Genomic DNA, 11950 nt, shown 5'->3' on the forward strand with positions numbered 1-11950 from the left:
AAGGTTTGACCACATGAACTTTAGATCGTTAAATCGGTAAAGAGAGGTTTTTTAGAACCTATTGATAGAAAATGTACTAAAAATGGATAATTCAAGTGACAGATATGCCTGTCAAGACTATTCATCATTGTGGAAAATCTATTGCAAATATATCCACTAATGAGAAGTTTCATAGGGAAATGTTATATAAGGAAGATCGGGAACTAGAAAGAATAATAAACTGCTGGAAACTATAAGCCAAAACGGTCCAATGCGGATGGATTCAATGTGCTTTAACAGCAAGGTAGCGCAGTTAGGGCGGTTTACAAAGGGTAGTCCACACAACAATTTCAACTCAATTGTAAGGTAGAAGTAGAAGGAATGAAATAAGGTAAGTCCGCCAGTAGGGCATGAGCCTTTTCTAGTAGGCCTGGTGAGAAGAATGTCAGTTAATCCGCCAAAACTAAGATGTGGTTATGAGTTAGACTAAAGTTAATCAAGTAATTTGTGCAAGGAAAGGAAAGGATTCACAATGTTGATAAATCATCTAGAATCCACCAGAATTGGTTGAACGGTAATAAGCTGACTAGGTAACAATTGCTCAATGATCAATCCGCCATTAAGAAAAGGCGGAAGTCGAATAGGAGTTCGACACTCCAGTCAAAACGGGATCATCTAAACGAAACAGGGAGTAGTGTATTTAGTTCTTTTCCATTTTAAATCCCCTCAAAGATAAGGTTTCTTTTTTAATAATGTAGGAAAAAAACTCACTAGGTTCATTCGAACTTACAAGGGTTTTAACTTGTGTTTGTAGGATTTGTGGGATAAGGAACTCGGTAAGGGATCAAGCTAGACCCTGTTAGATCAATGATCATTTAGTCAAGTGTCATACACATAGGAATAGGGTACCTTTAGAGGTTTCGCCTTAGGTTTCAGATATATTGTAATTAAGTAGTTTTTTTTAGAGATTATATTTTTAGTTTAGTCAACTACATTTGAGTTAAGGATCATGTTGTAATGATTATTTGAAATAAATTAGTAAAGTCTTTTTGGAAAATTTCTGACTTTAGTATGATATTAGACCAAACCAGTTCAATTGTGACACTCTAAACTCGGACTCGGTGATAGGGTCAGGTAAGGGCGTTACATTTTGATTTAGAAATTACTATTACTAGTGTAATTATTGTGAATCTTATGTTTGAAAATTTGATATATTGCATTCTCATGACACCAAAAAGTAGTTAAGTGATATTAATTTTTGAGAAAGAAAATTACTAATGATATGTTAGCTTCATGAAAACCTGTACGTGTTTAAGGTGTTTATATATATATATTTTAAATGTTTAAAATGAATGAAAAATATTTTTAAAAAAAATCCACTAATGAAATAGAGAAAAAACAACAAGGAAAAAAATTGTACATTACTTTATATGATTTTTATAAATGTTTTAATTTATAAAAAAAAAAGACTACACAATTCAAATTTCTTGGCTCTACCTTGGAGAACACTTACGATTATATACAAAAAATTGGGATTTCTTGCTTGTTTTGTTTTTGTGTTTGGTAAAAGTATTTATGGGTGAAATTGAATTTTGTCCCTTTTACTCAAAAAATGTGTAAGTTAATCCTTATATATTAGATAAAAAAGCAAACTGGTCCTTTCTATTAAAAAAATTCATCTATTTCTATTATAAAAAATTGACATAGCTAATAGAATAACTAGACAATTATATATAGAGATCAATTTTTAATAGTAGAAATTGATGGAATTTTAATAGAAAGAATCAATTTACTTATTGATATAAGTACATGAACTAATTTAGCCTTCTTTTGAATAAGGGTTAAAATGTAATATGACTCCTAATCAGAGGAGTAGCTAGGGGGTGACAGGGGCCGGGCCCCCTAAAATAAAAAATTATTATTTAGGCCCTTTAAAAAATTTTAAAATTTTAAATTAATAAAGGTAAAATTACACTTTAGCCCCTAAAAATATAAAAATTTAATTTAATCATTTAAAAATTATAAAATTATAGATTATAAAAAGTTAAAATTTCATCTGACTCCCTAAAAAATTATTCTGACTTCGCCTCTGCTCCTAATATAAGCGATTCTCATGATAATTTTACCTTTTTGTGTTGTGTTTTCGTTTGTTATGAGTTAAAATATTTGAGGTACTACTAATTCTGTGTGTATATATATATCCCATCTCTGAATTTTATGTCTTTTTCTCTCCTTTTGTATTAATCCTTTTAGATAATTTCTACTACATGTTCTTTTTTAATATTTTGTCTTATGCTCTAATAGAGACACGTATTTGTCGATCTTTGTTGCCCGCTTTATATTGTTACTGTTACTGTAGTTTCTCGGGTTGTATCATGTTTTGTTGGTGACGCATACTTTCATTTTCTATGAATAAATTATGCTGGAAGTCTCCAACTATGTTTAGTATTCTTTTTATCATTTAATTATAAAAAATTATAAAATAATTATTTAATTTATCTAATTTTTCTTTTTGGTCTAATTCTTTTAAGGAAAAGATGACGCCACAGTTATAGATTTGGTATAATAAAAATATTAATACTAAATGATTACATATTTTACCAATCTGATTATAAAAAAAATTGTCCATCACATTTATACATTATCTCAATTTGATGCTGGTTATAATAAAATTCTAAAATTATTTTTATTAAAAAATTAAAAATCATATAAAAACACTTAAAAATATAAAAATTGAAAAATATATTATAAAAATTCTAAACACCCCTAACTTTCCCTTAATTAAAGATTTATTTTATATTAAAAATGATATATATTGATTTGATAAGCCATTTCCTTGCATGGGTCCCCAACAAGGAGCCATCACTGTATTGCTGAGAATGGGATGTGTTCACTGAAAGTTTTACTGCTCTTTGGTTTTGGTATTTGTGATGATGAAGTAGTAGGAAAAGAACTAGAATGAGAGGGAGTCAAGCTAGTCGGTGAATGTGGAAATAACTTTTTTTCATATTGAAAAATCAATTGCAACAATGAGCAAAGAAGTTAAATTTTCGCACAAAATCTTTAACCATCTACATACCCCATCAAACACCAACCCCAAACGTGTATAGTTTCTAATATACCCATCAAACACCTGCCTTCACCATAGAGTGTGGCTGCTGTAGTTGCCAAGCTGGTGATAATGCGATGGTGCTTATTGCTTCGGTGAGATCTCCTCTCACAAGCGGTGCATGATAGAATGGTAAAAGTAGTTATGCATATCCATTCAACCAAACAAAGAAGCCAGTTCACCATGTTGTTCTTCAACTAGCTGCCGGAGACAATATGCCGGCAACAAAACTCAGTGACGACACTATCGAAACCATTTTTTTGAAAAACGGGAATTGACTTGGATTTTGAAAATGAATAGAGGAGTTGCCACCAATCTTTTTTGATGAGGTGTGATCGGGTCACCTCGTAAAAGTGGTTGTTTTTAATAAATGGTTTGATTTATTTAAACAACGATTTTGGTCCGCGCAAATCAAGAAAACAGGTTTGGGAGTCGGTTATACACGAGGAAGGATTAGCACCCTCGATACGCCCAAAATTGGTACCTAGTTGATTAACTAGTGTCTTAGTGGTGAAGATTTGAAAACTTGAAAGAATTTAAAATACGATCCCTCTTTGTATTAATGTTAATTGAAAAATGATCGAATAAATTAAAACAGATATTAAGAACTCTCTCATCTCGAAGTAATAAAATGTCATGCCCAGTAAGTTAGGACACGACATCTCGAACTTTGAGAATGAGCTTGCCTTTATTAATGTTTTTTAATTTTTTAAAAGGATGTTCGGTTATTTAGGGTAAACGAGAAAAGTCGAAACCCAATAAATTAGGGCACGTTTTCTCGAATTTCTTAATACCGAATATTGCCTTTATTTGCAAAAACTCATATCTCGAGGTAACAAGATGTCATATTCAGTAAGTTAGGACACAACACCTCGCATCTTCGAGAGTAAGCATTTATTTCAAAACTCGTATTGTGATTTAAAAGAATATTCCATTATTTAGGTTAAATGAGAAAAATCGAAACCCAGTAAGTTAGGGCACGATTGTCTCGACTTACCAAATACGGAATATTACTTTTATGAAAGAATTATTTTAATGTATCGAGTAAAAATATAACGTGATTTATAGTAAAACGTAAAAGCAAATTATGGTATTAATACATATAACAACATAATAATAGGTGCGACAGTGTCAATAACAATAATATGAGCAATTATAAAAGATGAGATAATAGCAAGGCTAGTAATATGTAAATATAAACAAATGTATAAGAAAAATGAAATAAGCAAATACATAAAAACTATAAAACATAAAAAATAAAAATGACAATGATAATGATAATGAGAACGATAATAAGAATAATAATAATATAAATAATAATAGTAGTAAAAAATACTAATGATAATAATAATAGTCATAATAAGAATATTAATGATAGTAATAATAATAATAATGGTAAATAGAAAGTAAAAATAAAATAATATAATGATAGTAATAAAAGTAAAAAGTGATGGTAATAATAATGGTAATAATACGATAATACAAATAATAAATGATTTAAAGTTTAAAATTATTTACAAGGATATAAATAAATAAATGATGAAATGATAATAATAAGAGTAGTGATGTATAAACAAAATAAGTGTGCTAAAAATTTACATATATATACTAAATTAGTTGATATATAAAAAAATAACATATAAGTAAATACAAAAAAAGAAAATAAAATAATAATAATAATAGTAATAATACAATAGTGATAATAATAATAACGAAATATTAATAATAATGTATTAAATGGTAAAAGAATAATAACAACAATAATCTTAAAAAAGATAATAGGAACGAAATAAGATAATAATAATAATATAAATAAAAATAAGAATAAAAAGATAGTAATAATAGTAATAATAATAGTGATAGTAAAAGGAATAATAATAGCAGTAATAAGGGCGTTAATAATAGGAATAATATAAATAATAATATATGTGTATGAAAAATAATAATTGTAACAAAAAGAAAAAATAATAATAGAAGTAGTAATAGTACTGATATTAGAACAAAATAAATATAAATATAAGTATAATAATAATAGTAATAATATTTATAATATATGTTTATAAAAAACAGTAGTAAAAGGATGTGTATGTATAATAATAATAATAATAATAATAATAATAATGGAAATAGTAATAAAATGGCATTAAAATAAAATAAATATAAGTATAAGTATAATGATAATAATAATAATAATAATAATAATAATAATAATAATAAGGAAATGATAAAACACTTAATTTTAATAATAAAACATCAAAATAAGGAAAAAGGATTGAATTGAATTTAAAACCGAAAGTTTGGGGGGAAATTCAAAATAAAAAGAAAGGGGAGGACCTATTTGAACACGCGCATAACATGGGGGGACCAAAAGGAAAATAATCCCCTTCCCCCCAAAACGCACAGTTTTAGTAGGGACAGAAATGAAATGAAAACAAAATTTTTGGGCCAAAATTAAGAATAAAGAAAGATTTAATTATAAAACTAAAAAAGCGGAATGACCAAATGCGCAAATAGCCCCTTTATCGAAAACACGGGGATCTTCTGAGGCGGGTCGGGTCAGTGCGCGGGTCATGAGGCAAAACGACGTCGTTTTCGGCGTATAAGGCCAGTCCCAAAACGACGTCGTTTTGGTGGCCTATATAAATCCAATTTTTTTAAAAAATTCATTTTTTTCTCTGTTCCAAAAAAAAAAATTCTTCTTTCTCTTTTTTTTTCTACAGAGGTCTCTGCTCCTGCAACGTTTCTACCAGACTCTGCCGCGCCGGCCACCGTCACCGACCACTGCACACAGTGGCCGAAAAATAAAAAGGTTTATTTATTATTATTATTTTTGTATTTTTTATGTTTATAATAGACGTATATATGCAAGGAAATAGATTCGAAAATAGGAAAATAAATAAAATAAAAGAGGAAACCTTGACAACGAATCGTTTTCTTCTTCAACTGCTATCTGTTTTTGATTTTTTTTTGTATTTGAACACCTACTGTTTGTATTGATAATCCTCTTTTTTTTCAAGAACCCCTTTACATTCAATTTTGTGTGGCTTTATAGCCAATTTCCAAACACTGTTTTTTCTATTGATCTTGCGTGTTCTTCCTTCTTTGCAGGGTGGTGGTTGATGGCAGAGCAGGTGGCTATCAGAGGATGCACATGGGGGCAGCGGCGCTCCTAGGGTTAGGGTTTTCTGATTTTTGCCAAAATTTGTTTAGGTAGTGGGCCATAACTTTGGGCTTTAGGGTTTTTTTTTGGGTTTAAGTTTGAGCTTGATGTTGTAAATAATTTGAAGTTTAATTGAGGCCTGGTCAAATTTGGCCTATTACAGACACAAGCAAAGCAAATAACTAATTGATTTCATTAGTTTAAGTCCATCAACAATGGAGGAAAGCAATAGTTGAGCTAAGCCTTTCTTCGTAGCATGAAATAATGTAAGTAGCTATAGATATTATGCGTGTCATTGTAGCTCAAAGGCTCAAAGCTAAATGCAGGTTACGTGTATTTGACACCATCAATTTAGGGTGAGTTTGGATAGACGGTGCGTTTACCTATGCTTAGTGTAAAAACAGCGGTGACAGTGAGATTGGATACTGTAGCGATACTATAGCGTGAAACAAAAAGTAAGCTAAACGCACCGCACCGTCGCCCCAAACCCACCCTTAGTCTGCTTGCACCCTCCTAAACATTTTCCAAGTGTAAGAAAGTGTGGTTTTAAGATTAAAAGAATGACATTACTGCCCTTATTGTCTCAGTTACTATCAATAGCACTACAAAACTTAAAACCTATATTTGAAGGTGGTCTATTATATTCAAATAAAAATCACCCATAAAAGAGATTTTAACGAGAGAATGAGTAACAATAATATAAAACTTAACATAATGATATGTGAGGTGTCATTTATACTTTATGTTGATATATAAAAATAAATTATTAATAACAAAAATAGATTAACATACAAGAATTAACGTACTGATTTTCTGAATAGAAAAAATAAAATATAATTTAATTTATACTATAAAGATTTTTATCATACTTTTATAAATTTAATAAAATTTTTTTAACATCAAATTACTTAATTGAAAATAAAGCTGAAAAAGGAAAAAAACTAAAGTAAAGGAAGGATATAGTTGAAAGAAACTAAACCGTTTACTTTGGGGTGTAAGTCGGTTAAACGGCGAGATTTTACAGTAATCTGTTAGGGGTGAGGTAAATAAAACCTTTTTTTAAAGTATGAATTCACGAATATTTTACCGATAAATCAAGTTGTATTTAACAAAAAAGGTAGTTGCATTTTTATCTTTAAGATTTTCTTTTTCTTTCAATGGTTCAGATTAATTGCTTTTAATCAAACGGTTGATATTGTTTGGAGCCTATATAAATCTGATTTTAACGAGCCTTCTTTATAATTTTCCTCCACCTATATATAAAGTCATTTTTGTTTCTGATTTTGGTTTTTCCTAATAGCCTAATAAGAAAAAGAAACCGATTTACTACCCTTTTGCCTTTGTTCCATCGATTTCTAGAGCTTCATGGCTGAAACCGCCTCTAACTCCGCCCCTTCTACCTCTACCACCGCCGAGGCGCCAGCGCCTCAAGAAACCAAAAAGACCACCGAGGCACCAGTAAGATGGGCCGATATGGAAGACGAAGCTTCGGAAGAACCGAGCACTTCATCGGAAGACAAAGGTGCGCCGGAACTCGGAGTTGAAAACCTAAAAATCGATGAAAGCAAAAAGATCAACAAGTTCCTCGACGAACCCGAGGACTCCAACATCAAAGCCGTATCTATCCCTGACCCTAAATACTTGAGCCTTTTCCTTTTTTGTTCGACTGAGATTTAGGGTTTTGACTTCTTCATGTTTTTGTTCGACTTTTGCAGGTCACATCTGGGGAGACACCATACACTTCAGCATTTACGTTTGAGGAATTGAATCTGTCCCCTGAATTGTTAAAAGGGCTATATGTTGAGATGAAATTTGAAAAGCCTAGCAAAATCCAAGCTATTAGTTTACCAATGATTTTGACGCCTCCTCACTTGGATTTAATTGCTCAAGCTCACAATGGTTCTGGTAAAACCACTTGCTTTACTCTTGGAATGCTGTCTCGTGTTGATCCGAATCTAAAAGCTCCTCAAGCACTTTGCATTTGTCCTACTAGAGAACTGGCTATTCAGGTTAAGTTCATGAGATCTTGAATTTTTTGAGGTACCAATGAAATCTGGGTTTTGGTTTTGATGTTAAAATTTGGCTGTGTTTTCTTGCAGAATTTGGAAGTGCTTAGGAAGATGGGGAAGCATACTGGGATAACATCAGAATGTGCTATTCCAATGGATAGTTCCAATTATATTCCAATTAATAAACGGGCACCCGTTATCGCTCAAGTAGTTATTGGTACTCCTGGCACTATTAAGAAGTGGATGTCAGCAAAGAAATTGGGTGTGAGTAATGTGAAGATTCTTGTGTTTGATGAAGCTGATCACATGCTGGCTGAGGTAACTTTTGTTTTGCTGGTTTATCTGCTTCTTGTTTTGATGAAATTAGAATTTGTAGTGCCTTGTTCTCAGTATTAGGAAAGAACAAATTGTTGCAACTTTAGAATTTTAACTAAGTCTCTTTATTGTGGAACAGTGTCTAACTTTACTTGTCTATATATGAATTTGTGGCTACCTGATTTTGGTTTGGTCAGCTGTATAGGTAGAGACGTGTTTGTTAGTGAATCATCTTATGCATATGAGAAGGTAACTTGGGAGTTATCTTTCTAGTGGTATGTGATATTCATGGCTGCCTAAGCAATTGTTTGCATCTTCAATTGATTTGCAACATCCAGCGTGTAGCCCTTTGGATTTTAGGTGGAGGTTGCAGAATTTTTACTACAATGCTTTGTCTATTTTTCGTTTTATTTGAATATTATAGCTTTTGAGCATGCTTGTGGGAATTCCTTGTGTAGGTTTTCGTGTCACTGTAATTAAGAATGTAAAGCATGACAAGAAGAATAGGGTTCAATTAATAATAGTGAAGTGTGATAAGAATTTAAATTTTGTGAATGATAGGATTGGTAGGCCATTAAAAACTCCAAAAGATGTTTCCTCTTTTCTATCAATCTGAAAGATGTTTGCTTGCTGTATTCTTTTAATTTTTTGTTCTGGGAAGTGTTTGTGAGGGAGCATTGAGGAGGATTGGAATGACTTTGTTTGTTGATGATTGATTTTGGAAGGATGGACATTTTTTTAATTATGTAGTGCAATCATATGATCCAACTATTTGACTAGATTTCATAAAATCATTAATTTGCTTATGTACGTTTCTTTGCTGCAGGATGGTTTTAAAGATGACTCCTTGAGAATAATGAGGGATATTGAAAAGATGAGTTCTCACTGCCAGGTTTGTATCAAAGATGTCTTGTAAATTTTATTTGCATGTGGTGTGTCAACTTTTTTCTATGTAATGTCTTAAATTTTCTTTATCTAGTGGGTGTTGGAAACGTTTTATGCGTCTATTATTATTGAACTATGACATAAAATTGGTGGTTCTATAAGCTGTTATCAAAGAAGCCTATACTCAGACATGGTTCAGGATGAAGAGTGATGGATTATAAACTAATCATTCTGCTTGTTTGGTAGATATCAATTTTTGATCTATGCCAATGCATTGATATTGCTAATTTCTTGCTCCAAATGGACTTGCATATGTATTATTTGTCTATAAAGGGCTAAGCCTATGGGTTAGGAGAATAGGGTTAATATCACAACCTAGTTGCATGCTGAGCATTGAAGAAAAATGACTGGTTGAATACATTTTTCTGTGATGCATGCTTAGCATTAGTGATCAATGACTGATTGATTACTTTCTTTTTCATGCTTGGTATTGGGAAACATTGACTGTATACATTTTTTGAATCAATTTCAAGGTTCTTCTGTTTTCTGCCACATTTAGCGACACTGTGAAGAATTTTGTCTCAAAGATAGTCAAGAGAGATCACAATCAACTTTTTGTTAAGAAGGAAGAACTATCTTTGGAGTCTGTGAAGCAATACAAGGTGAATGTTCCAGATGAACTTTCCAAAGTTATGGTGATTAAAGATAGAATTTTAGAATTTGGAGAGCGCCTAGGGCAGACTATTATATTTGTACGCACAAGGAATAGCGCAAGCATGTTGCATAAAGCACTTGTTGAGTTTGGTTATGATGTTACCACAATTCAAGGTGCTCTCAATCAAGCTGAACGAGACAAGATAGTCAAGGAATTTAAAGATGGTTTGACTCAAGTGCTCATTTCAACGGACCTCCTTGCCCGGGGTTTTGACCAACAACAGGTATCTCTTTCTCCTCTATGAGTTGTTTTGCTATGTACAAGGTGTATTATCCTAATATTGTATTTGCCGTCTACAAGTTGTATTGTCTAATATTGTATTTTTCTGCAGGTTAATTTGGTCATCAACTATGATCTTCCTGTGAAACACGACAACCGTGTGGAGCCTGATTGTGAGGTTTACTTGCATAGAATTGGCAGAGCAGGACGTTTTGGTCGCAAGGGTAGGTTTCTGAATGAAAATGTCATTTCCCTTAAATGAGGATACTGTTGCTTCCTGCTGCCTGATAAACCTGACTGGTAGCTAGATTTGTAGTTCTAATATTTCAGCTTTTTCCAGATGTCCCAATTTTTTTTCTGTTAGACAATGTTTGTATCAATGGCATTGAATAATTGTTTTGCATATGAAAACATTACTTGAAGAACACATCATTCAGGGTCATGTCTGTCTGATTTGCAGGAGCCGTGTTCAACTTACTCTGTGGTGATATGGACCAAATGATAATATCCAAAATCGAAAATCATTTTGACAGCAAAATAGCAGAGGTAAAGCCCTCCCTGTGCGTGGTGCTGGTGCAAGTCCATACATTTTTCTTTTTTTGTTATCATATTCATATGATTGCTTTCCACAACTTCGTTCTTGGATGGTAGGTTCCTGACTGGAAGAATGAGGAAGACTTTAAAACTGCTCTCCGGTCAGCCGGTTTATTATGAACGGAAACCTTCTGTCAAAGCTATCTTGGTGAAATGCTAGAGAAGAGGAACAAACAGATTGTGCTTATAGTATGCTGTATACTCGACTATTTGTGCCCGATTCTGTTGGTTTGATTTTGATTTTTGTTAGTTGCACCATGTTTTAGTAAGTTGCTGTATGAGTATTTGAACGGAGGAAAAGGGCATAAAGTCATATGTGGTCTCAAATTGGATGCGAAGTGGGGGGTATCATGACGATTTCAGTGGATCCAAATCATATTTTATAGTATGTAATTTATGTTCTGAAACTAAAATTTGTAATTTGCCAGCGGATTTTCTTGGTTCAAGTTCATGAGAAAACAGGATTTCGACTCGGTATGTTATTTGTTTTCCTCTTACCAGAATAATCAACTATTGCCGCTTATTACCGTTTGTAACACACGATGATTGAAAGCAGAAGGTTTAAATACTAGAGGTTGTGCTCCTTTCAAATTTAAATGTAGTACTAGTTTAACTTTGGGACATTATTTGTCTATTTGGTTTTCTAAGTTACTTCCGTTTTTTTGTTTCTTTGAGAAAGGTAAAAATTTAATTCTAAAACAATTAGAATGTGTTCGGAGTGAAGACATTCATTTTTAGTAAGGTTTATCAATTTTTAGATAGTAGCATTTAGTCTTTTCAACTTAGCGAGGTTTTCTATCCTATTCTTGAATATATATATATTATATTAATCTTGAATTACTTATTGTAGGAACATATTTGAGTCGCACATGCATGTATTATATTCAAAGTTGTCCATCACTGAGTGGATTTCATGGGTGATAGCCTTTAGCCATTAATCAAGAGAGTTTTTAAGATTGCGTCAC

At 31.9% G+C, this 11950-nt stretch overlaps 1 protein-coding gene across 1 annotated transcript; it reads left to right on the top strand.

Annotated features, from left to right (window-relative positions):
* The first annotated feature begins 7493 nt into the window (after positions 1 to 7493).
* LOC107931533 (DEAD-box ATP-dependent RNA helicase 38) lies at positions 7494 to 11556 on the top strand. The gene is made up of 8 exons (XM_016863440.2): positions 7494 to 7865; positions 7964 to 8257; positions 8348 to 8575; positions 9399 to 9464; positions 9991 to 10395; positions 10504 to 10615; positions 10852 to 10937; positions 11043 to 11556. Exons 1-8 carry the CDS (start codon positions 7614 to 7616, stop codon positions 11103 to 11105), a joined length of 1506 nt encoding a protein of 501 aa, XP_016718929.2. The 5' UTR covers positions 7494 to 7613; the 3' UTR covers positions 11106 to 11556.
* Positions 11557 to 11950: the final 394 nt, after the last annotated feature.

This window comes from Gossypium hirsutum, chromosome A04 (genome assembly GCF_007990345.1).
Source record: "Gossypium hirsutum isolate 1008001.06 chromosome A04, Gossypium_hirsutum_v2.1, whole genome shotgun sequence".
NCBI classification, from domain to species: Eukaryota; Viridiplantae; Streptophyta; class Magnoliopsida; order Malvales; family Malvaceae; genus Gossypium; species Gossypium hirsutum.